A 26119-nucleotide genomic window follows, 5' to 3' on the forward strand; every position below is an offset into this window, starting at 1 on the left:
GCCTCCAGATTGTCCCCAAATTATCCCCAGAGTGTCCCCAAAGTGTCACAAAATAGCCCCCAAGGAGGGGGCTCCCCTCTGGAGCTCTCCTCAGGCCCTCCCCCCGGTACCCCAACGTCCCTCGGGAGCCCCCTGAGCACCCCCAGACCCTTCTGAGCACCCCCAGAGCCCTCCTTAGGGCTCTCCCCTGCACTCCCGCATCCCTTGGGAGCTCTTTGACCACCCCTGAAGCCCTCTGAGCACCCCCAGACCCCTCTGAGCATTCCCAGAGTCCCCAAAGCCCTCCTCAGGGCTCCCCCCATTACACCCCCTGCCCCTCAGGAGCCCCCTGAGCACCCCCAGAGCCCTCCTCAGGACTCCCCCCTGCACCCCCACATCCCTCGGGAGCCCTTTGACCACCCCCGGAGCTCTCTGAGCACCCCCAGAGCCCCCTGAACACCCCCGAAGACCCTCTCAGGGTTCCCCCCATTACCCCCCCACCCCTCAGGATCCCCCTGAGCACCCCCAAACCCCTCCGAGCATCCCCAGAGCCCCCTAAGCCCCCCCGTAGCCCTCCTCAGGGCTCCCCCTGTTACCCTCCTGTCCCCTCAGGAGACCGCTGAGCATCCCCAAACCCCTCCGAGCACCCCCGGAGCCCTCTGAGCACCTCAGGAGCCCCATAAACCCCTATAGCCCCCCCTCAGGGCTCCCCCCGTTTCCCCCCCGTTCCTCAGGAGCCCTGTGAGCACCCCCAGACCCCTCAGAGCACTCCCGGACCCCACCCCCTCGGCCCCCCTCACGCCCCTCGGAGCCTGGCCCCGACCCCATCTCCCTCCCGAGCCCCCCCCCCCCCCCCAGGCGGCCCCCACCTGGCAGCCACAACTTGGGGCGCAGCAGCACCTCCAGCGTCGCCCTCTCGGGGCTCTCCCTTGAGCCCCGCACCTCCGCGGGGCCGTACAGCCCGGCCAGCACCGAGGTGTCACCTGCGCGAAGGGGGACACAGAGGGGACGGCACTGCCACCGGGCCCCGAAAAACCCCGGGGACAGAACAATAATGGATGATGCTCAGAGGGCCTTACGGGGCGAGTGAGCTTTCTAGAAACATCTTTTACCCTGATCTCCTGGGAGGCAGCAGACTTCATGGGTTGGGTCAGGCCGGCATATGCGGCCCTCTGTTCTGCTCAGAAGGGAGTCACTTATGACAGTAACCCTTCTCTTCTTCTTGATGGAGGTGGTCGTGATACTGGGGAAGGCTGACTTGCCCTAGAAAACCCCTCCAACCTGGATGGACCTTCATGCACATCATCGTTTGTGTGTCCATTACTTCCAGAGTCTGTTGTTTCAGGGCACCTGAAAGGAAGGTGAGGTAGGCAAGGAGGGGTTCGCCTGCTGCCCCGAGCAGGTCTAAACTTCCATCCCTTCGTCACTGAGATGCACTCCTTCTGCCTGATGGCCAGAGGGTAGGGGATCCTCCATTTCCTCTGCTGTGTCTGCCTGACGCATCTGTCCCAGGGCTGGCAGAGTACAGTTCAACCTTCTCCGACTCCCTGGTGCTCCTCAGCCTGCCCACCTCCTCCCGAAGCTCTGCCAGGAGGCTGAGCAGTTCTTCTACCTGGGCGCACCTACCACAGGTGGACTCACAGGATGGGATGTCAGGAAGAATTTCTTCATGCAAAGGGTGGAACCGGCTGCCCAGGGCACTGCTGGAGTCCCAGGCCTGGAGCTATTAAAAAAATGCGTGGACTTGGCGCTAAGGGCCGTGGTTTTGTGGTGGGCCTGGTGGTGTTAGCTGACGCTTGGACTTGAGCTGAAGGCCCTTTTCCAAGCGCAAGGGTTCTGTGACTCTTTCACTGGTTGAGTAGGCGCCATGCAGTCACCGGGCCCAGGGAAAAGACGTCCTTGGTGGCCTCCAAGTTAGCTCAGCGTCATGGCACCGAGTCACTGTGAAGGAGCTGCTGGAATAACGAGACAACAACCTAGTTCTATTAAAATATATATTGCTCTTTTGAGGACTGCTGCGGGGCTAGCGGCAACACGGCAGTGGAAATCTCCGTCCTGACATTGCCTTATGCCTTGACGTCAGGATCAGGGTGGTTTGAACTGCCAGGGAACGGACCATGGGTTCCGGGTCTTTCTCTGAAGGCTGGAGGACTGCAAAAGAAAGAAGAGCAGAGATGAAAACCCACTCCTTGCAGAGATCCCCAGGCATCCCCTGCAGAGCATGCCAGCCCCACTCGACTCTTCCCCAGGCCAGGAGGAGCAGGAGGGACAAAGGAATCCGTTGAAAGCTGCTGCTCAGCAATGTCCCAAATGCAGCCACCAGTCCTTCCCCACCTGCGCACCACAGGTCAAGTGGGGCACCTTCACAAGCTGGTTCCCTCACCACCTGCCTCCATCCCTTGGGAGGATTCACACACTCCAGGAATCTCCTGGACTCTTTCCTCTCGCTATTGTGCTTCCCCATGAGAGCAAGGGCTAGCAATCGTGACCCTGCTCCTAGCTGCTTGTAGGCTGTCTCATCTCCCTCTTCGTCCTGGTTGCGTGCTCTACAACAGGCTCCCACCTTCTGTCAGCCTTACTGCCCTTTCCCCTGACTCTTCCTCAGGGACACTCAACCCTTTCAGCGGCACTGCCCAGCTCCAGGCTGGGAGGCCATTCCCTGACACCACAGGCTACCCCGTCTCCTCTCCCTCGTTCCTATGGCTGCATTGCTCCTCCGCCCCGAAGCATTTCCCTGGAGCAGGGCAAGGCACGGGGGCCTCTGCCGCTGTCCCCCCAGCCCTAGCACACGCCCCACTGCCCTCACTCACCGCTGAGGATTTCATTCAGCTTCTCCTCGCTCTGGTCCTCGCAGTAGCACACAGCAAGACCTAGACACAGAGACCCCATCAGAGCCCCGCTCCCCAGCACGCTCCCAGCAGCGCAGCCCCTGGCCTGGCCAGCCAGGCTGTGCCCCCTCCTACACCCTGGAGCAAGGGCCCAGTCGGGGGGCTCTGGGGGCAACAGGGCAGTGCCTGGGGCTGCCAAAGGCTGCCCCAAGAGGGACCCAGGGGCTGGGCTCACCAATGAATCTGACGGCCTCAAGTCGCAAAAGGGTCTGAGTGGCCTGTAGGTAGGGCTGGCTCTGCTGCAGGTATTCTTCTACTCTGCCTCTGTCCTGCTGCAGCTGGAGAGAGAGAGAACGCAGGGTCACGGGGCTTGCACACCCTCTCCAGGGTCTCCTCCAGCATTCTGGGGGCAGGGAGGTCAGAGGGGCCTCCAGAAGAGCCCCCTGGGGCTCTGTGCTGGCAGGAAGGGAGCGAGGATGCGGCTGCAGGCAGCGGGCTCTGGCCGGGCGCGTTTGCCCAGCTGGGGCAAACCAAGTTGGGGCCTTACCAAGCACTCCCCGATCCTCCACGTCTGTTCTGTCTGGGCCAAGCGCTTGAGCTCCTTGCGTCGCAGAAACTCTGCAGCCACAGTGAGAGCTTCCCCAGAGGCTTGCGGAGCAGCAGAGGTTGGGAGGTAGCAGCACAGCCTTGGGAAGGAGACCCTCTGTCCCCTCCTCTTGGCAGGGCTGCGAGCCTTTCCCAGCGCGTTATGGGAGGCTGTGGTGGGGGGCAGCGTGCACTGGGTTCAGTGGCCAAGGCAAGGCCACGGGACAGCCACCATCGGAGGCAGCTCATGCTGCCGGCCAGAGATCCCCCAGAGCAACCCTGTGGCATCAGCACACCCTTGCCCACATAACTGCTCAGCTCTGAGATCTGTACCTTTGCTACGCTCTCACTCTGGTCTCTCATGTGAAAGTAGAGTGGGAGAAGGCTGCTGTGCACCGTCCTCTTCATTTTCTTCGTCCTTTGCCGCAGCACAGCCTCCACCATGGCTTGGAAGAGGCAGATGGAGTGCTCCTGCACCTGGCTGGACGCCTGGCAGGGAGGAGGACAGGAGGAATTTCAGCATTAGCGTGGCCGATGTGAAGGGAGCTCCCAGCACTGTGAGATGCTTCAGCGCTGGATCCTTCCCAGAGGAGCTGCTCAGGGGCAGCTGCAAGGCCTGGTGCCCGTGAAGGGCAATGCAATCGGTTGCCATCGCAGGCTGCCCGCCAGCCACCCCACTTTCGCCACCAGCCGCACCAGCCATGCCCAAGCAGAGCTCCCCAGTGTTATAAGTTGCCCCCTTAATTAATTTTCAGAGAGCATTGCATTAATAATAGAAAGGAAGTTATTGAGTAAGCAACAGCAAGCAAAACAGCGCTGGGCGGCAACGGAGTCTCGGCTCCACCAACGGCACGCACCTCACCCCCGCCAGCATCCCTTTTTATATCTTGGTAATTCCGGGATTACACAGCACATCCTGGTATATTCTGCGACTGCGCGCACTGTTGCTAGGGGGTCGTCTCTGTCCCTCTGGTGGTCGTGAAGATGAAGGCCGTAGTCTTCCTCGGCGTTGTGGTTCAACTTCTTTTTTTAGTTGGTCATGTTGGCCCAGCGTGAGACAGGAAGGCAAGATGTTGATACACTAGTTTAACAACTTATCAGGAGATGGTTACATGAGCTTTGCAGCAGGGTCTTTGAACAAAAGAGGCAACTGAGATGCAGAAGGAGAGAAGGGGAGGGGGTTCTCTTTTTTGTTACATTAAGCAAAAGAATTTTCATAGTGTCTAGCCAAGTATTATCCAGCTCCTTACTTCAGCAGGGAGCTTTTGCAACTCCCGCTCCTCAAACGGAACTCCTTGTTTTTATAATACAAAAGACAATGAACAAACATTTCTTGTGTATTACATGGTGAGGCCGCCCCTCAGGTGCTGTGCTCAGCTTTGGGCCCCTCAGTACCAGAAGGACATCGAGGCCCTGGAGTGTGCCCAGAGCAGGGCTACAAAGCTGGGGAAGGGCCTGGGGCACAAGTCCTGTGAGGAGCGGCTGAGGGAGCTGGGGGTGGTTGGTCTGCGGAAGTGGAGGCTCAGGGGAGACCTCATTGTACTCTACAACTTCCTGAAGGGAGGTTGTGATGAGGAGGGGGTCAGCCTCTTTTCTCAGATAACTAATGATAGGACTTGAGGAAATGGCCACAAGTTGTGCCTGGGGAGATGGGGGACATGGGGATGGGGATGGGGACTTGGGGGCGGGGATGGGGACATGGGGACAGGGATGGGGACATTGGGATGGGGACATGGGGATGGGGACATTGGGGTGGGGATGGGGACATGGGGATGGGGACATTGGGGTGGGGACATTGGGATGGGATGGGGACATTGGCGTGGGGATGGGGACATGGGGATGGGGACATTGGGATGGGGATGGGGACATGGGGATGGGGACATTGGGGTGGGGACATGGGGATGGCACCGTGAGCACGGGGAGGTGGCCGAGGATGTGGGGCTGGGGACGTGGTGGGGACACGGAGGGGGACCTGGGGATCCAGGTGGGGACATGGGGACCTGGGGGGGGACATGGGGACACGGGGGGGGTCCCGGCGCCCCCCGACCCCCCCGCCCCGTGCAGTGCAGCTCGCCCCTGCCCGGTCTGCGCACCCAGGACGTCTGCTGCCGGGGGGCCGGCGTGGCCTGGGGGGTGCACGAGTGCCAGCCCTGCGACGCCGACCCCCGTAAGGCAGCGGGGTTTTTTTTGGGGTTATGGGGTTGGGGGGGGTTCTGCGGTGTGGGGGGGGGGCTCACTTTGTCCCCCCCTACCCCCCCTATTTGCAGCGAACCCCCCCGCCGTGGGGCAGCACCCCTGCCCCAAAGGTTTCCGCCGCGCCAACGGCTCCTGCGTGGGTGAGTTTGGGGAGATTTATTTTTGGGGGGGTTAAAAGGGGATGGGGGGTTTTTGGGGTGCTGACCCCCACCCTGTGTGTGTGCGTCCCCCCCCCAGATGTGGATGAGTGCCAGGAGGGGGGGTTCTGCAAGAACGGGCTCTGCACCAACACCCGGGGCAGCTTCGCCTGCCTCTGCCACGAGGGCTTCATCCTGGACTCGTCCCGGAGCAGCTGCATCTGTGGGATCGGGATCGGGATGGGATTGGGGGTGGGGTTGGGGGTGGGGTTGGGGTTGGGATTATGGGTGGGGTTGGGGTTGGGGTTGGGATTGGGATTGGGATTGGGGTTGGGGCTGGGGTTGGGGCTGGGATTGGGGGTGAGGTTGGGGTTGGGATTGGGATTGGGGTTGGGATTGGGATTGGGATTGGGATTGGGATTGGGATTGGGATTGGGGTTGGGGTTGGGGTTGGGGCTGGGATTGGGATTGGAATTGGAATTGGGGTTGGGGTTGAGGTCGGGGCAGGGCCTGGAATTGTGGTAGGGATTGGGATTGGGGTTGGAATTGGGATTAGGGTTGGGATTGGGATTGTGGTTGGGATGTGGATGGGGATGGGGTGAGGAGGGAGTAGGGGTTGGGATTGGAGTTGGAGTTGGGATTGGGAGGGGATGGGGATGGGGGTGGTCTGAAATGGAATAGGGATTGGGATTGGGATTGGGATTGGGAGGGGATAGGGAAGGGAAGAGGAAGGGGAAAGGATTGGGGTGGGATGGGGATGGAGTAGGATGAGGTGGGATTGGGATGGGAACAGGATGAAATGGGATTGGGGTTAGGACCAGGACTAGGACTGGGATTGGGATTGGGATTGGGATTGGGGTTTTGGGGTTGGGATTGGAATTGGGGTTGGGATTGGGATTGGGGTTAGGACCAGGACTAGGACTGGGATTGGGATTGGGATTGGGATTGGAATTGGGGTTGGGATTGGAATTGGGGTTGGGATTGGGATTGGGGTTAGGACCAGGACTAGGACTGGGATTGGGATTGGGATTGGGATTAGGGTGACCGGTACCACCCCCCCGCCCCCCCCCCCCCCAGCCCACCAGGTGATCTCGGAGGCGCGGGGGCCGTGTTACCGCGTGCTGCGGGAGGGGCGCTGCGCGCTGCCCACCCTGCGCAACATCACCCGCCAGATCTGCTGCTGCAGCCGCGTGGGCAAGGCCTGGGGGCCGGCGTGCCAGCGCTGCCCCCCCTTCGGCTCCGGTGAGCCCCCCCGGGACCCCCCCAACCCCTTGGGATCCCCCCAAAAAAAACCCTTTAGGGCGGACCCCCCCCAAAAAAAAAAAAACCCTTTGGGGAGCCTCCGTTTCATGGGATTTGCACCCAAAGCCACGGGCTCGCCCTTTGGAGGGGGGGATTTTTGGGGGAGGGGGGTAATTTTTTTGGGGGGGGGGTCCATTTTGACACCCCCTCCCCCCCCTTCAATTGCAGAGGGGTTCAAGGAGATCTGCCCCGCCGGCCCCGGCTACCACTACTCGGCCTCCGACCTGCGCTACAACACCCGCTACCTGGGCCAGGACCTGCCCCGTGTCCCCCTGGGGCGTCCCCGTGTCCCCTCCCCAGCTGGGACCGCCGCCCGTGAGCCCCTTGTCCCCCCCGCTTTGTCCCCCCCCACCCCCCCCGGCTGCCAGGACCCCCCCTCACCCCATTGCTCTGCCCCACAGCTCGCTGGCGCCCCGGTCGGCCGCCCCCCAGCAGGTCACCGCCTGTCCCCGAGGTGCCACCGCGGGTCCCCAAGGTGCCACAACGCGTCCCCGAGGTGCCACCACGCATCCCACACGTGCCACAACGCGTCCCCGAGGTGCCATCACGCGTCCCACACGTGCCACCGCGTGTCCCCGAGGTGCCACCACGGGTCCCCGATGTGCCACCACGTGTCCCCGAGGTGCCACAACGCATCCCCGAGGTACCACCACGTGTCCCCGAGGTGTCACCACATGTCCCTGATGTGCCACCACGTGTCCCTGAGGCACCACCGCATGTCCCTGAGGTGCCACATGTCCCCAAGGTTCCACAGCGGGTCCCTGAGGCGCCACAACGTGTCCCCGAGGTGCCACCAGACGTCCCCGAGGTGCCACAACGCGTCCCCGAGGTGCCACCGCGCATCCCCGAGGTGCCACCACCAGCCCCCGAGGTTGTCATCGTGCCTCGACCCACCCTGGGGCTGCTGGGACCCCTCCCCACGCCACCCGGCCCGGAGGGTCCGGCACCAGGTAGGGCTGGGGCACTTGTGCACGGCTGCACACGTGTGTGCACCGTTGCACGCATGCATGGTTGCAGATGTGCGCAGGGTTGCACTGTGTGCAGCTGTGTGCGTGCATTTTATTTTATTTTTTGCACGTGTGGTTACGCTCTGCGCCATTGCACATACACATCTCAGCACAGGCATGCAAGGTCACACGTGTGTGCATGTGGCTGTGCACTTGTGCATGGTTGCATGCTTGCATGGCTGCATGTGTGCAGTTGCATGTGCACCTGTGCTCAGTTACATGTGCAAGCAGTTATGTGTGCAATTTGCATTTATTCAGTCTCATTTGTGCACAGTTATAGGCGTGCACAGTTACACACGTGCGTGTTACACGTGTGCACACCATTGCAGGCTTGCCCAGCTGCATGCAGCTGCAGTAGCACGTGTGCATCTCATGCATGCACAGCTAAATATATTGTGCACGTGTGCACGGTTTGCATGCATGACTATTTGCACACGTGTGCACGGCTACATGCATGCCTGCTTACACACGTGTGCACAATGCCTACTTACACACGCCTACACGTGTGCATGTGTCCTGTATGCCTATTTGCACACATGTCCACAGTTGCATGCATGCTTGATTGCGCACACGTGCACAGTGTGCATGCGTGCATGTTTGCACAGGTGTGCACAGCTGCGCGCCTGCCCGTTTGCACACACATGTGTTACTCACGTGTGCCCGCTTGCAGCCGCCGGCAGCGTGTGCGAGCGGAACCCGCGGATCTGCGGCCCCGGGCGCTGCGTCCCGCGCCAGGGCGGCTACACCTGCCTGTGCCACCCCGGCTTCTGGCTCAGCACCCAGGGCACCCACTGCATCGGTGAGCGGCGCCCGGCCCCTCCCTGGGCACCCATGTCCCCGTGCACCCACCTCCCCCTGCACTCATTTCCCCGTGCTCCCATTTCCCTGTGCACCCACCTCCCTGTGCACCTGTTTCCCCATGCACCCACCTCCCCATGCACTCACCCGTTTCCCCGTGCACCTATTTCCCCGTGCAGCCACCCATTTCCTCATGCACCCATTTCCTTCTGCACCCATTTCCCCATGCGCCCACTTCCCCATGCACCCACCTATTTCCCCATGCACCCACCTCCTCATGTACCCACCCATTTCTCCGTGCACCCATTTCCCCATCTATCCACTTCCTTGTGCACCCACCTCCCCGTGCACCCACCTCTCCAAGCCCCAATTTCCCCCTGCCCCCATTTCCCCATGCACCCGTTTCCCCACGCACCCACCCATCTCTCCATGCCCCCACCTCCCCGTGCCCCCATTTCCCCCTGCCCCCATTTCCCCGCGCACCCACCTCCCCACTCCCCTCTCCCCCTTCCCTCCCACCCACCTCTCCATCCGTCCCCGCTCCTGTCCGTCCGTCTGTCCCCATTGCCGTCCGTCCCCCCGCCTGCCCAGACGTGGACGAGTGCCGGCGCAGCCCCCGGCCCTGCGCCCCCGGCCGCTGCGAGAACACGGTGGGGAGCTTCCGCTGCGTCTGCGGCCCCGGCTACCGGCCCGGCCCCGGCGGCACCGACTGCCAAGGTCAGCAGGGACGGGGGGGGGACAGAGGGGGACAATGGGGACAACGGGGATGGGGCTGAGGTGGCCGTGTCCCCGTAGATGTGGATGAATGCGCCCAGAGCCCCTCGCCCTGCGCCCAGAGCCGCTGCAAGAACTTGCCCGGTGGCTACCGCTGCGTCTGCCCGGCCGGCTACCAGGCCAGCACGCCCACGGGACAGTGCCAGGGTGAGCGGGGACACCGGGCTGTGGGGACACCGGGCTGTGGGGACACTGGGTGTGGGGACACCGGGGTGTGGGGACACCAAGGGTATGGGGACACCAAGGGTATGGGGACACCATCTGCGTGTTCAACACCCATGGGGTCATCGTTCATGGGGTCACCATCCATGGGGTCACCATCCATGGGGTCACCGTGCCATAACGCCACCATCCAAGAACTCAACATCTATGGGGTCAGCAGCCATGGGGTCACCATGCCATAGTGTTGCCAGCCACGGGGTTAAACATCCATGGTGAACCCATCCATAACCTCCCAATACGTGGTGTCCCCATGCGTGGTGTCCCCATGCGTGGTGTCCCCATCCATGGTGTCCCCATCCATGGTGAACCCATCCATAACCTCCCAATACGTGGTGTCCCCATCTGTGGTGTCCCCATCCGTGGTGTCCCCGTCCGTGGTGCAACCACCCACACCCTCCCCGCGGTGCCACCACCGCCGCCCCCTCTCCGTGCCGCGCAGACATCGACGAGTGCGAGAACCACCTGGCCTGCCCCGGCCAGGAGTGCGCCAACACGCCGGGCTCCTTCCAGTGCCGGCCGTGCCGCGACGGCTTCGAGCTGCGCCACGGGCGCTGCGCAGGTACCCGCATCCCCCCACGTCCCCCCTGTCCCCCCGAGGGGGGGGCCAACCCTTAATTGTGCCACCCCCTAGACGTGGACGAGTGCGCCACGGGCTCGCCCTGCGGTCCCCACGGCCGCTGCAGTAACACCGAGGGCTCCTTCCACTGCCAGTGCCGGCGCGGATGCCGGGTGGGTGCCGGCGGCGCGCCATGCACGGGTGAGTGGTGGGGATGGTGTGGGGATGGTGCCGTGTCCCCCCCACACCCGACGGCCCCCCCACGGCCCCCATCTGCCCACAGATGTCAACGAGTGCCTGGAGGGCGACTTCTGCTTCCCCCACGGCGAGTGCCTCAACACCGAGGGCTCCTACAGCTGCCTCTGCGCCCAGGGCTATGCCAGCACCCCCGAGGGCACCGCATGCGTTGGTCAGAGCCCGGCATGGTCCCGGTCCCTGTCCCTGTCCCTGTCCCTGTCCCCGTCCCCATACCCATCCCGGTCCCATTGCAGTCCCCATTCTCATTGTGGTTTCTATTCCAATTGCGGTTTTTTAGTCCCAGTTAATCTACTCAGTCCCATCCCCGTGCCTATCCATGTCCCCATCCAATCCCAATCCTATCCCCATCCCAATCCCATCCCCATCCTATCCCATCCCAATGTCTCTCCCTGTCCCCATCCCATCCCACCCCAATCCCAACCCCCATCCCATCTCTGTCTCCATCCCATCCCCATTCCCACCCCAGTCCCCATCCCCATCCCAATCCCATCCCCATCCCACCCCAATCCCATCCCCATCCTACCCTTTTTCCACCCCAATCCCAATCCCACCCCAATCCCATCCCATCCCTTTTCCACCCCATCCCCATTTCCATCCCAATCCCAATCCCACCCCAGTCCCATCCCATCCCACCCCACCCCTCCACCACCCACCCACGCATCCGGGTACCACGGGGTGCCACCAGCCCCTTGTGTCCCCCTCTTTCCCCGTATCCCCCCTGCCCCCGTGTCCCCCCCCTGTACCCACGTCCACCCCGTGCCCATGTCCCCCCCGTCCTCACCCCGTGTCCCCCCCCAGACGTGGACGAGTGCCAGCGCGGGGACGTGTGCCGGGGCGGCCGCTGCGCCAACACCGACGGCGCCTTCGAGTGCCACTGCCCCGCCGGCTTCCGCACCGACGCCGAGCGGGCCCAGTGCCATGGTGAGGGGCTGGGGGGTTGGGGGGGGGGGATTTTGGGTGCCCCCCACCCTGGGGCTGGCGGCGAGGGTGGCCCTGTCCCCTCAGATGTGGACGAGTGCCAGGAGCACGGGGCTGAGTTGTGTGGGGCTGAGCGCTGCAAGAACTTGCCCGGATCCTACTGCTGCGTGCCCGCCTGCCAGCACGGCTACCGGCCCCGGGACGGCGGGGGGTGTGAGGGTGAGCGGGGATGGGATTGGGATTGGGATTGGGATTGGGATTGGGATTGGGGTTGGGGTTGGGGTTGGGATTGGGATTGGGGTTGGGATTGGAGTTGGGATTGGGATTGGGATTGGGGTTGGGGTTGGGGTTGGGGTTGGGATTGGGGTTGGGGTTGGGGTTGGGGTTGGGGTTGGGGTGGGGATGGAGATAGAGACCAATAGTGGATGGGTTTAGGGACTGGGATTGGGATGGGGATGGGAGGGGATGGGACTGGGATTGGGATTGGGATGGGGATGGGAGGGGATTGGGGTGGGGATGGGAGGGGATTGGGATGGGATTGGGATGGGATTGGGATGGGATGGGGATGGGGATGGGAGGAGATTGGGGTGGGGATGGGATGGGGATGGGGATGGGGATGGGGGATTGGGGATTGGGGTTGGGGATGGGGATGGGGGTGGGGATTGGGATTGGGGTTGGGGTTGGGATTGGGGTGGGGATGGAGATAGAGACCGATAGTGGATGGGTTTAGGGACTGGGACTAGGATGGGGATGGGAGGGGATGGGATTGGGGTGGGATTGGGGTGGGGATGGGATGGGGATGGGAGGGGATGGGATTGGGGTGGGATTGGGATGGGGATGGGATGGGGATGGGAGGGGATGGGATTGGGGTGGGATTGGGATGGGGATGGGATGGGGATGGGAGGGGATGGGATTGGGGTGGGATTGGGATGGGGATGGGATGGGGATGGGATGGGGATGGGATTGGGATTGGGGTGGGGATGGAAATGGAGACTAATAATGGATGAAAATAGGGACTGGGACTGGGACTGGGACTGGGACTGGGACTGGGACTGGGACTGGGACTGGGACTGGGACTGGGATGGGGATGGGAGGGGATGGGAGGGGATTGGGGTGGGGATGGGAGGGGATGGGATTGGGGTGAGATTGGGATGGGGATGGGAGGGGGATGGGAGGGGATTGGGGTGGGGATGGGATGGGTTGGGATGGGATGGGATGGGGATGGGATTGGGGTGGGGATGGAAATGGAGACTAATAATGGATGAAAATAGGGACTGGGACTGGGACTTCGACTGGGACTGAGACTGGGACTGGGACTGGGACTGGGACTGCGACTGGGACTGGGACTGAGACTGGGACTGAGACTGGGACTGGGACTGGGACTGGGACTGGGATGGGGATGGAATGGGTTTGGAATGGGGATGGGGGTGGGATTGGAACAGGATTGGGATGGGGATGGAGATGGAGACCAATAATGGATGAAAAGAGGGGGTGGGATTGGGATGGGATTGGGATGGGATTAGGGTGAGATTGGGATGGGGTTGGGGATGGGATGGGAATGGAGACAGGTCCAGGGGCCAGAACGGGACGAGGATGGGGACTGGGACAGGGATGGGAACCCGCACACAGGGCTGTGATGCGCACGGGGCTCATCCTGCCCGGGGCCGTGGTCCCCATCATCCCCCACCCCACCTTGTCCCCCCCCCATGCTTGGGGTCCCCCCGGTGTCCCCGCAGATGTGGACGAGTGCCAGGAGCATGGGGCCGAGTTGTGTGGGGCCGAGCGCTGCGAGAACCTGCCCGGATCCTACCGCTGCGTGCCCCCCTGCCAGCCCGGCTACCGGCCCCAGGACGGCGGGGGGTGTGAGGGTACGGGGCCATGGGGACGGGGACAGGGCCATGGGGATGGGGATGGGGCCATGGGGATGGGGATGAGGCCATGGGGATGGGGACGGGGCCATGGGGATGGGGACGGGTCCATGGGGATGGGGATGGGGCCATGGGGACGGGGATGAGGCCATGGGGATGGGGACGGGGCCATGGGGATGGGGATGGGGCCATGGGGATGGGGACGGGTCCATGGGGATGGGGATGGGGCCATGCGGACAGGGATGAGGCCATGGGGATGGGGACGGGGCCATGGGGATGGGGATGGGGCCATGGGGATGGGGACGGGGCCATGGGGATGGGGATGGGGCCATGGGGACGGGGATGGGGCCATGGGGACAGGGACTGGGGCACGGGGATGGGGATGGGGGTACGGAGAGGCTGAGGGGACCCTGCCCTAGGGGACAGCGGGGACACCACTATGGGGTTTAGGGGCAGGGGGATTTCTCCATGGGGTTAGGAGGGGGACGGACAGCAGGGGCCATGGCATGGGGGACATCAGGGACAAGCCAATGGGGCACAATAGGGACAAAGCTATGGGGGATATGGAAAAAACAACGGGGATGCTGGGGACAAGCCAATGGGGTCGAGGTGCAGGGGGACTTCTCTATGGGGTCAGGATGGGGATGGGCAGCAGGGGACATCAGGGACAACACCACGGGAGATAATGGGGACAAAACGATGGGGGACATTGGGGACAAGCCAATGGGGCCACTGGGGACAAGCCAATGGGGTCGAGGTGCAGGGGGGCTTCTCCATGGGGTCAGGATGGAGACGGAGAGCAGGGACCATCGGGGGACAGTGGGGACCCCCCCATGGGGCTGAGCTTTTGGGGGACGGCTCCACGCTCCCCCCCCCAATGTCCCCACCGCCCCCTCCCCCCAAAAAAACGTCTCCTCCCCGCTTGCAGACGAGGACGAGTGCGCCGAGGGGGGGTCCCGCTGCGGCCCCCACGCCGCCTGCCACAACCTCCCCGGCTCCTTCCAGTGCGCCTGCCACCAGGGCTACGAGGCCGCCCGGCACGGCCACCACTGCCAGGGTACGGGGACAGCGGGGACAGCAGGGGGGGGACACCCAGAGTGACACTGAGCCCCCCCCCCTTCGTGTTTCCCCCCCAGACGTGGACGAGTGCGCGACGCTGCCGGGGGTGTGCGGGGCGGCGCGCTGCGAGAACGTGGACGGCTCCTTCCTCTGCCTCTGCCCCGACGGGGGGCACGAGTTCGATCCGGTGACGGGGACGTGCGGGGGACCCCCCCCAGCGACCCCACTCCTCCGGCCCCCCCCGGAGCCGTGGAAGCCCCCCCGGGCTTGGCGGCGTGCTTCAGCCCCGCCTGCGGGGTGCTGGCGCCCAACGTCAGCCGGCAGCAGTGCTGCTGCAGCGTGGGGGGCGCCTGGGGGGTCCGCTGCCCCCCCCCGAGGCCGTGCCCCACGCCTGGAACCGGTGGGGACATGGGGACGCTATGGGGGGGGGAGGGGATTGGGGATGGCGTGGGGTGGGAAGGGATTGGGGTGGGAGTGGGATTGGGGATGGGGATTGGGATTGGGGATGGGGATGGGGATGGGGATTGAGGATGGGATTGGGGATGGGATTGGGGATGGGATTGGGGATGGGGATGGGGATGGGGATGGGGATGGGATTGGGGATGGGATTGGGGATGGGATTGGGGATGGGGATGGGGATGGGATTGGGGATGGGATTGGGGATGGGATTGGGGATGGGGATGGGGATGGGGATGGGATTGGGGATGGGGGATTGGGATTGGGGATGGGGGATTGGGATTGGGATTGGGGATGGGTTTGGGGATGGGGATGGGATTGGGGATGGGGATGGGATTGGGGATGGGATTGGGGATGGGGATGGGGATGGGATTGGGGATGGGGGATTGGGATTGGGGATGGGGGATTGGGATTGGGAGTGGGGTTGGGTTTGGGGATGGGGATGGGATTGGGGATGGGGATGGGATTGGGGATGGGATTGGAGTGGAGTGGGATGGGATGCGATTTGGGATGGGATGGGATGGCGATGGGATTGGAGTTGCAATTGGGACTGGGATGGGATGGGATTGGGATGGAGATAGGATTAGGATTGGGATGGGATTGGGATAGGATTGGGGGGGTGGAGATGGAATTGGGATGGGGTTGGTGATGGGATTGAGATAGATTGGGATTGGGACTGGGATGGAATGGGGATGGGATGGGGATGGGATGAGGATGGGACTGGGATTGGGGTGGGAAGGGATTGGGATGGGTTTGGGGTGGTGATGGGATTTGGGATGGGGATGGGGATGGGATTGTAAAGGGATTGGGATTGGGGTGGGTATTGCCAGGGATTAGGACTGGGATGGGATGGGATTGGGATCGGGGTGTGGATGGGGACAGGGATGGGCTGGGGATGGGGTCAGGATGGTGCCAAGGTGCGGGGGGGGTGACACCTCTGTCCCCCCCCCCAAGCCGAGCACCGAGCCCTCTGCCCCCACGGGACCGGCCAGACCACGGGGCCCCAGGGCTCAGCAGCAGGTCAGTGCGGCCGCGGGGGGGGCACAGCGATGGGGCCCCCCCCATTTGGGGGCTCCCTCCGTTTAGGGACTCCCCCCCCTACTCAGGGGCTCCCCCCTGTATTTAGCAGTTCCCCAATGTTGGGGATGCCCCCCCATTTTGGGGATGCCACCCCTGTTTTGGGGCTCCCCCATTTATGGGATGCCCCCTGTTTTGGGGACTCACCCCCCCTAATTTGGGAATGGCCCCCATTTGGGGGACTCACCCCTCCCATTTTGGGGATGTCCCCATTTTTCAGGGTGCCCCCTCAATTTGGGGATGCCCCCCCTATTTTGTGGGGTTACGCCCCTCCCCTTTTGGGTGCATCCCGCCTATTTTGGGGCAATACCCCCCCTATTTTGGGGTTCCCCTCCTATATAGGGGCTCCCCCGTTTCGGGGGTGCCCCCCCCAATTCCGAGGACCCTCCCCCTGACGTCGCCCCCCCCCTTACCCCCTTACCCCCCAGATGTGGACGAGTGCCGGGTGTTCGCGCCGCAGCTGTGCCGGGGGGGGGTCTGCATCAACGCCGCCCCCGGCTTCAGCTGCTACTGCCCCAGCGGCTACTACTACGAGCAGGAGCACCTGCAGTGCGTGGGTGAGCACCCAGCACCCCCAGCACCCCCCCAGCACCCCCCCAGCACCCCCAGCACCCTGACCTCAGCACCCCCAGCACCCTACTTGTGCCCTGGGTGCACCCTGCCTGCACCCTGAGCACCCTACTTGCATCCTGAGCACCCTGAGCACCCTGCCTGCACCCTGAGAGCACCCTACTTGCACCCTGACTGCACCCTAAGAGCACCCTGTGCACCCCGAGCACCCTACTCGCACCTTGAGCACCCTGCCAGCACCCCCAGCACCCTGCCAGCACCCCCAGCACCCCCAGCACCCCCAGCACCCTGACCTCAGCACCCTAATTGTGCCCTGAGTGCGCCCTACTTGCACCCTGCCTGCACCCTACTTGCACCCTGAGAGCACCCTGAGCACCCAGCCAGCACGCTGAGCTCCCTACCTGCACCCTGAGCACACAACCTGTACCCAGAAAGCACCCTAAGAGCACCCTGGCTGCACCCTGAGCACCCTCTTTGCACCCTGAGCACCCAACTTGTGCCCTGCCAGCACCCTACCTGCACCCTGAGCACCCTGCCTGCACCCAGCCAGCACCCTGAGCACCCAACTTGCATCCTGAGCACCCTGAGCGTGCCCTGTCTGCACCCTGAGCACCCAACTTATGCCCTGAGTGCGCTCTACCTGCACCCTGAGCACCCTAATTGTGCTCTGAGTGCACCCTGGCTGCACCCTGAGCACCCTCTTTGCACCCTGAGCACCCAACTTGTGCCCTGAGTGCGCTCTACCTGCACCCTGAGCACCCTACTTGCACCCCGCCAGCACCCTGAGCAGCCTGCCTGCACCCAGCTCACACCCTGAGAGCACCCTGCCCACACCCTTCCAGCACCCTGCCAGCACCCTGAGCACCCTACTTGCACCCTGCCTGCACCCTGAGCACCCTGCCAGCACCCAGCCAGCACCCTGAGCACCCAACTTATGCCCTGAGTGCACCCTACTTGCACCCTGAGCACCCAACTTGTGCCCTGCCAGCACCCTGCCTGCACCCTGAGCACCCTAATTGTGCTCTGAGTGCACCCTCCCTGCACAATACCTGCACCCTGAGCACCCAACTTGTGCCCTGAGTGCACCCTCCCTGCACCCTCAGCACCCTGCCTGCACCCTGTCTGCACCCCGAGCACCCTACTCGCACCCCAAGCACCCTGCCCTCAGCCCCCCGAGCACCCTTCCAGCCCCCCGAGCCCCCTTCCAGCCCCCCCCCCGTGCCCCCCACCCCCTTGCCGACCACCACCGCCCCCCCCCCAGATAACGACGAGTGCCAGGACGAGGACGCGGAGCCGTGCATCGGGGGCCGCTGCGTCAACACGGTGGGCTCCTACTTCTGCTCCTGCGCCCCCCCCCTGGTGCTGGACGGCTCCCAGCGCCGCTGCGTCACCAACGACACCCGCGCCATGGGTGAGGCCACCCCCTGTCACCCCCCCCGTGTCACCGTCACCCCCCCCGTGTCGCCCTGTCCCCACGTGTCCCCATATCCCTGCCCTATGTCCCCGTGGCCCCCCATCCCCGTGTCCCGGCACTGTCCCCTGATGCCCCCCCCGTGTCCCCATGTCCCACATCCTGATGTCCCACGTCACCGTGTCCCCACGTCCTGTGTCCCCATACCCCCATGGCGCTGTATCCCCCATGTCCCCAAATCCCCGTGTCCCCGTGTCCCCATGTCCCACATCCTGATGTCCCACGTCACCGTGTCCCCACGTCCTGTGTCCCCATACCCCCATGGCGCTGTATCCCCCATGTCCCCAAATCCCCGTGTCCCCGTGTCCCCATGTCCCATGTCGCCTCCCCTTGTCCCACATCCCCCTGTCCCACGTCACCATATCCCCGTGTCCCCATGTCCCCATGTCCCACATCCCTTCATCCCAGTGTCCCCCATTGTCTCCCCACATCCCACATCACCTCCCCATGTCCCCACCTCACTGTGTCCCCATGTCCCCGTGTCCCCATATCCCCACGTCCCTATGACCCCACAGCCACGTGGCCCCATAGCCTCATGTTGCCATGCACCCGTGTCCCCTACGGCCCCTTGTCCCCTTGTCCCCATGTCCCCATGTCCCTAAGGCCCTATAGCCTCACATCCCTGTGTCCCCATGTCCCCCCATGTCCCTGTCCCCCCCCCCATGCCCACGTCCCCATGCCCCCTCCCATGCCCACGACCCCCCCATCCCCTATACCCATGTCCCCATGTCCCCATGTCCCCAAGACCCCACACAGGGGGACCCCCACCCTGCCCCCCTCCTACCCCAGCAATAGGGACCCCCCCCAGACCCCCATAATGGGGACCCCATGGGCACCCCCCAGAGTGGGTCCCCCTTAGACACCCCCCCCATGATTGGGACCCCTTGGACCCCCCCCATAACAGGGACCCCTTTGCCCCCCCCAATAATGGGAACCCCTCCCACCACCCCACAACGCCCCCCCCCTAATGGAGACCCCTTGGGCACCCCCCATATAACAGTGCCCCCCCCACCTCTTTACACCCCCCCCCTTAGCATCCCCAATTTTTAGGACCCCACCCCACAACCTGCCCCCCCCCCCATTTTTTTTTCTCTCCCCCCCCCCCCCCCCCCCCAGATGACTTCGAGTTCCTCTGCAACGTCCTGCGCCCCCCCGGCCCGGGGCTGGGCCCCCCCTACGAATACGGCCCCGAATACCCCCCCCACTACGGGCTGCCCTACGGCCCCCTCCCCTTTGGGGGTCCGGGCCCCCGCCTGCCCCCCCCGGGGCTGCGCGCCGACTACGACCCCTATGGGCTGGGGGGGGGTTACGACCCCCGCGGGGACGCCCTTTACGCCGCCCCCCCCTGCTACGAGGACTTGGAGGATTTCGAGGGGTCCCGCCGGGGCCCCCCCCGCTCCTCCCGGCCCCGCAGCCCCCCCAGCGCCCCCCAGGACCCCCCCCCGTGGCTCTTCCAGCCCCACAGTGTGGCCGAGCGGCCGGGGCGAGCCAGCGAGGACGGTGAGTTTGGGCGGGGGGGGGGATTGAGGGGTTTTGGGGGGGGATTTTGTTTTTTTTATGGGGAGGGGGCTGACGGGGACCCCCCCCCGCAGACCCCCGGGACGAGGCGCTGCCGCCGGAGCTGTGCGGGGTGCTGAGCGGCTGCGAGCATGGGCACTGCGTGCGGGTGCCCCAGGGCTTCACCTGCGCCTGCGACCCCGGCTACCGGCTGGACGCGGCACGCGTGGCCTGCGTGGGTGAGACACGGCCTAATCCCGGCCTAATCCGGCCTAATCCGGCCTAATCCGGCCTAGTCCCGGCCTAGTCCCGGCATAATCCCGGCCTGATTCCGGCATAATCCCGGCCTAATCCGGCCTAATCCGGCCTAGTCCCGGCATAATCCCGGCATAATACGGCCTAATCCGGCCTAGTCCCGGCCTAATCCGGCCTAATCCGGCCTAGTCCCGGCATAATCCCGGCATAATACGGCCTAATCCGGCCTAATCCCAGCCTAATCCGGCCTAATCCGGCCTAATCCCGGCCTAATCCGGCCTAGTCCCGGCATAATCCCGGCCTAATCCGGCCTAATCCCGGCCTGATCCCGGAATAATCCCGGCCTGATCCCGTCCTAATTCCTTCATAATGCCGGCCTAGTCCCGGCCTAATCTGGCATAATCCAGGCCTAATCCCGGCCTGATCCCGGCCTGATCCCAGCCTAATCCTGGCCTAATCCCGGCCTGATTCCGGCCTGATTCCGGCCTGATCCCGGCATAATCCCAGCCTGTTCCCATCCCAATCCCATCCCATCCCAAACCCCAGTCCCAGCCCAAATCCCACCCCATCCCATCCCCAATCCCACTTTAATCCAACCCCCAATCCCACCCTAATCCAACCCCAAATCCTACCCCAATCCTACCCCAATCCTACCCCAAATCCCGATCCCATGCCCATTCCATACCCCCAATCCCAATCCCACCCCAATCCCATCCCCACCCCCCCCAATCCCATCTGCAACCCCTTCCCACCCCAGTCCGACCCCAAATCCAATCCCAATCCCACCCCAAATCCCAACTAAATCCCAATCCCGCCCCAAATCCCAACCAATCTCAGTCCCACCCCAAATCCCTTCCCATCCCAACACAAACCCATCCTAATCCCACCCCAATCCCATCCCAAATCTCACCCCAATCCCATCCGCAACCCCTCCCCACCCCAGTCTAACCCCAAATCCAATCCCAACCCCAATCCCACCCCAAATCCTACCCAATCCCAATCCAACCCCAATCCCACCCCAATCCCCCCTCAAATCCCCCCCAAATCCTCCCCAATCCTACCCCAATCCCCCCCCAAATCCCCCCCAATCCCAATCCCACCCCAATCCCATCCCAATCCCCCACAATCCCAATCCCCCCCAAATCCCACCCCAATCCCATCCCCATCCCCCTCAATCCCACCCCAAAACCCACACAATCCCAATTCCACCCCACCCCAATCCCACCCCAATCCCATCCCAATCCCATCCCAATCCCCCTCAATCCCACCCCAAACCCCCCCAACCCCCCCCAATCCCACCCCAAATCCCACCCCATTCCCCCCCCAATCTCCCCCAATCCCCCCCAATTTTTACAGAATAAAGGTTTTCTATAAAATGAGCTGGGGGGGGGGGAGTTCTTTCATCCTAATAGGGTCGGGTGGGGGGGGGGCTGTGGTGTCACAGGGACTGGGACCCCAAATGGGACCCCCCCCTCATGAGTCTGGACCCCTCTACTTGGGACTGGGACCCCTCTATGGGTTTGGGACCCCCCCCAGTGGGACTGGGACCCCCCCCATGTATCTGCTCCCCCCCTCAATGTGTCTGCCCCCCCCAATGGGACTGGGAGCCCCCCATGTGTCTGGGACCCCTCCATGGGATTGGGGACCCCCCCCAATGGGATCAGGATCCCCACCCCAATGGTGCTGTGACCCCCCCCGCCCATGGGTCTGTGACCCCCCAATGGGACCGGGAACCCCCCTATTGGACCTGGGACCCCCCCCATGTGTCTGGGACCCCCCCCATGTGTCTGGGACCCCCCCCCCCCATGCATCTGGGACCCCCAACCCCCCCCAGTGACCACAGCGAGCCCGTCGCGCTTCGAGCCCCCCGTTTATTGCCCCCCCTCGTCCAGCAGCCCCCCGTCCTCCTCGGGGGGGTCCGGGGGGGGGCGCAGCGCGGCGCTGACCCCGTGCAGCTCCAGCAGCTGCTGGAAGGCCGCCAGCAGCAGCAGCGCCGCCGTCACCCCCAGCAGCAGGTAGGCTGGGGGGGGGGGGACACAGCGGTCAGAGACCCCCACCCCCCCGTGGAGACCCCCACCCCATGGAGAGATCCCCATGGAGACCCCCCCCCAATGAAGACCCAATCCGCCATGGTGACCCCATCCATGAAGACCCCGCCACCATGAAGACCCCACCCCAATGGAGACCCAACCACCATGGAGACCCCAACCATGAAGACCCCAACCACCATAAAGACACCACCAGAAAGACCCCACCCCAATGGAGACCCCAACCACGGAGACCCCAACCATGGAGAACCCAACCACCATAGAGACCCCAACCATGAAGTCCCCCAACCACGAAGACCCCAACCACGAAGACCCCAACCATGAAGACCCCACCCCAATGGAGACCGCGCCCCAGTGGAGACCCAACCACCATGGAGACCCCAACCATGGAGACCCAACCACCATAAAGACACCACCCCAATGGAGACCCCAACCACGAAGACCCCAACCACGAAGATCCCAACCATGAAGACCCCAACCATCTAAACCCCAACCATGGAGACCCCAACCATGAAGACCCCAACCATGAAGACCCCAACCATAAAGACCCCAACCATGAAGACCCCAACCATCTAAACCCCAACCATGGAGACCCCAACCATGAAGACCCCAACCATGAAGACCCCAACCATAAAGACCCCAACCATGAAGACCCCAACCACCATGGAGAACCCAACCATGAAGACCCCCAACCACGAAGATCCAACCACCATGAAGACCCCAACCATGAGGACCCCAACCACCTAAACCCCAACCATGGAGACACCAACCATGAAGACCCCAACCATGAAGACCCCACCACCATAAAGACCCCACCCCAATGAAGACCCCCCCCACCAAGAAGACCCCAAACACATAGCCCCAACCCCCACATAACCCCAACCCCAGATCCCCAAACCCCAACGCCCCCCACCCCAACGCCCCCCCCCAACCCCCCGCCCCCGCTCACCGGCCAAGGCCACCCGGTAGAGGTGGCGCGGGGGCTGCCCCTCCGGTGCCCCCGCCGCGTCCCCCAGCCCCACGGTGGTGACGGCCATGCCGCAGAAGAAGACGGCGTCCAAGAAGCTCCCGGAGCCCCCCAGGGCCCACAGGGCGGCGGCAGGCAGCAGCACGAAGCCCCCCGCCACCGCCCCCGCCAGCAGCCCCAAATGGAGCCCAGCGGCCCCCCGGGGGCTCCAACCCCACCGCGTCCTCAGGTAGCGCCGGGGCCACCGGGTGACCGGCACCGAAAGCCACCGGGCCACCACCGCCAACGTCAACACCGTGAAGGGGACGCCCAGCGCCGCGTAGGCCAAGCAGAAGGCTTTGCCCCCCGGGGACAGGGGGGCCACGGGGCCGTAGCCTGGGGGGGGGGGGGAAATTTAGGGGGGGGACCCCCCCCGGTAAGTGAAAGGGGAGGGGGGACCCCTGGGGGTGGTGGGGGGAGGTTGGGGGCTTGGTGGTGATGGGGGTCCTGGGCGAACTGGGGGGCTCTGTGGGCTGGGGGGGTCCTGGTGGGGCTGGGGGGGGGCCTGGGGGTCCCAGTGCTAAAGGGGGTCCCAAAACCCATGGGGGTCCTGAGGTTCTCAGGGGGCTCGGTGCCTATGGGGGGCCATGGAGGGTCCTGGTGCCCACGGGGGTCCTGGTGTTCATGGGGGTCCCGGTGTTCTTGGGGGGTCCCGGGGGGGCCTGGTGCTCAGAGGCGTCCTGGGGGAATTGGTGCTCATGGGGGTCCTGGGGTTCATGGGGGTCCCGGGGGTCTCAATGCCCTTGGGGGGGTCCTGGTGCCCATGGGGTTCTTTAGGAGGGTCCCAATTCGGAGGGGGGGTCCCGATTTGGGGGCGGGGGGGCTCCTTACCCACAGTGGTGAGCAGGGTGGTGGAGAAGAAGAAGGCGGAGGCCAGGTCCCACCGCGGGGTCCCGGAGGCGTTGAGGGTCCCGGGGGGGGTCCCGAGGGTCCGCGCCCCCCCCTCCAGCACCCAGAGCCCCAGGGTGCCCAGCAGCAGCAGCCCCCCCTGGGCCACCGTGTGGCCTTGGGGACGTGGTGGCCATGGGGACATGGTGGATATGGGGACATGGTCATCCTGGGGACATGGTGGCCACGGAGACATGGTGGCCATGGGGATGTGGTGGCCATGGGGACATGGTGGCCTTGGGGACAAGATGGCCGCTGTGGCCAGGAAATGGCCACGACACCTCAGGGACAGCCCTAGGGCCACCACGGCCACCGTGTGGCCTTGGGGATGTGGTGGCCACGGAGATGTGGTGGCAACAGGGATGTGGTGGATCTGGGGACATGGTGGTCTTGGGGAAGTGGTAGCCCTGGGGACGTGGTGGCCTTGGGGACAAGATGGCCGCCGTGGCCAGGAAATGGCCACGACACCTCAGGGACAGCCCTAGGGCCACCACGGCCACCGTGCGGCCTTGGGGACGTGGTGGCCTTGGGGATAAGATGGCGCTGGGGACATGGTGGATATGGGGCCGTGGGGGCTATGGGGCCATGGGGGCTATGGGGACGTGGTGGCCCTGGGGACATGGTGGCCTTGGTGATGTCATGGCTTTGGTTGCCATCATGGCTTTGGTGACGTGGTGGCCTTGGTGACGTCATCACCTTGGTGGCACGGTGGCCTTGCTGACATCACACCCTTGCTGACGTCACGGCCCCGCGCGCCCGTCCCCATGGCAACCGCCACTTCCGGCCCCGCCCCGCCGCTCCGCCAACAGCTTCCTCCCGCGCTCCTCACGTGACCGGAAGCGGAAGCGCCATGGAGCCCCCGGGAGCGGCGGCGGGGCTCGGTGCGGACCCCCCGGCGCCCCCCCCCTCCCCCGACCCCCCCCGACCCCCCCTGTCCTCTCCCCGCAGCCCCCAAGCGCCGCGGCCCGGGCCCGGCCCCTCCGCGGATGGCGGAGCCGCGGCCGCTCTTCGACGACACCAGCGGCGGGGCCGCCCCCCCCCCCCCACGGCCCGGCCCGGGCCTACGGGGCCCCCCCGGCGGCCCCCCCGGCGGCCCCCCCGGCGTCCTCCGCATCCCGCCTGCCCCCCCCCGCCGCCGCCTTCCTGGCCGAGCCCGTGTCCAGCCTGGCCGCCGCCTACGGCAGCAGCTTGGCCAGCCAGGGCCGGGACATCGTGGACCGGAACGTGAGGAGCGGGATAAGGGGGGGTGGGGGGAGAATTGGGGGGGCTGGGGGGGGGCGGCGGGGGGCTGTGGGGGGCTATAGGGGGCTGCGGGGGGCTACAGGGGGCTATATGGGGCTAGGGGGGCTATAGGGGGCTCTAGGGTGCTATGGGGGGCTATTGGGGGCTATGGGTGGCTACGGGGGGCTGTACTCGGCTCTGGTGAGGCCGCACCTCGAGTACTGTGTTCAGTTTTGGGTCCCTCGCTACAAGAAGGACATGGAGGTGCTTGAGCAGGTCCAGAGAAGGGCGACGAAGCTGGTGAGGGGCCTGGAGAACAAGTCCTACGAGGAGCGGCTGAGGGAGCTGGGCTTGTTCAGCCTGGAGAAGAGGAGGCTCAGGGGCGACCTTATCGCTCTTTACAGATACCTTAAAGGAGGCTGTAGTGAGGTGGGGGTTGGCCTGTTCTCCCACGTGCCTGATGACAGGATGAGGAGGAATGGGCTAAAGTTGCGCCAGGGGAGTTTTAGGTTGGATCTTAGGAAGAACTTCTTTACCGAAAGGGTTGTTAGGCACTGGAACAGGCTGCCCAGGGAAGTGGTGGAGTCACCATCCCTGGAAGTCTTTAAAAGACGTTTAGATGTAGAGCTTAGGGATATGGTTTAGTGGGGACTGTTGGCGTTAGGTCAGAGGTTGGACTCGATGATCTTGAGGTCTCTTCCAACCTAGAAATTCTGTGATTCTGTGACTTATTGGCTCAGCTCTGGTCAGCAGAGGGGCCCTTAGCAAACATGGGGCAGCTTCCAGATCCTTCTCACAAAAGCCACTCCTATGGCCCCGTGCTACCAAAACCTTGCCAGGTAAAACCACTACAGGGAGGCGCATCTCATCTGGTGGTAGCAGGCCAGTGTCACATAGACCCTCCCATGATCAGCAAGCCCAAAGTTCTACCAGTTGCACCAGTCCCGAAGCTACGTGTTAATGTGATGAGTCTGCTTGTCAGCTGTTGAGGGATTTCTTGAAACAGCAAAAATCCCATGGCTTGCTGTAGCTGAGCAAACCAAGCTACCAGGGCAACTATGAGAAGTTCCCATGACAGTGTTCCCACATCGCCCAATTGAGGAACTCAGAAAAATATTGTTACCAGTAGCTGGCTTCAAGGAC

At 64.0% G+C, this 26119-nt stretch overlaps 2 protein-coding genes across 2 annotated transcripts; one reads left to right on the forward strand and one right to left on the reverse strand.

The window, feature by feature from the left end:
* Positions 1-5652: 5652 nt before the first annotated feature.
* On the forward strand, positions 5653-19028 carry LOC119715482 (latent-transforming growth factor beta-binding protein 4-like; the record flags this gene model as incomplete). The annotated part of the gene is made up of 12 exons (XM_072029948.1): positions 5653-5728; positions 5826-5948; positions 6803-6967; positions 7196-7342; positions 7429-7554; positions 8705-8833; positions 9628-9753; positions 10268-10387; positions 10460-10557; positions 15903-15963; positions 16449-16577; positions 17852-19028. Coding segments are annotated over 12 exons (2112 nt in total), but the record flags the coding sequence as incomplete, so codon positions are not given.
* A 2656-nt stretch (positions 19029-21684) lies between these two features.
* LOC119715032 (potassium channel subfamily K member 6-like) lies at positions 21685-24616 on the reverse strand. The gene is made up of 3 exons (XM_038172185.2): positions 23699-24616; positions 22811-23203; positions 21685-21833 (listed from the first exon to the last, which is right to left on the reverse strand). The coding sequence occupies exons 1-3, from the start codon at positions 23958-23960 to the stop codon at positions 21685-21687; spliced, it is 804 nt and encodes a 267-aa protein (XP_038028113.2). The 5' UTR covers positions 23961-24616.
* Positions 24617-26119: the final 1503 nt, after the last annotated feature.

The sequence above is a fragment of the Anas platyrhynchos genome, chromosome 33 (assembly GCF_047663525.1).
Source record: "Anas platyrhynchos isolate ZD024472 breed Pekin duck chromosome 33, IASCAAS_PekinDuck_T2T, whole genome shotgun sequence".
NCBI classification, from domain to species: Eukaryota; Metazoa; Chordata; class Aves; order Anseriformes; family Anatidae; genus Anas; species Anas platyrhynchos.

Excerpts from the sequence above, each read along its gene's own strand:
- LOC119715032 (XM_038172185.2), bottom strand. The coding sequence starts at position 23,960 with ATGGCCACCATGTCTCCGTGGCCACCATGTCCCCAGGATGACCATGTC. Across the intron at positions 23,204-23,698 it reads CACCCTGCTCACCACTGTGG|GCTACGGCCCCGTGGCCCCC; the intron begins GTAAGGAGCCCC and ends CCCCCCCCCCAG. Across the intron at positions 21,834-22,810 it reads CTACCGGGTGGCCTTGGCCG|CCTACCTGCTGCTGGGGGTG; the intron begins GTGAGCGGGGGC and ends CCCCCCCCCCAG.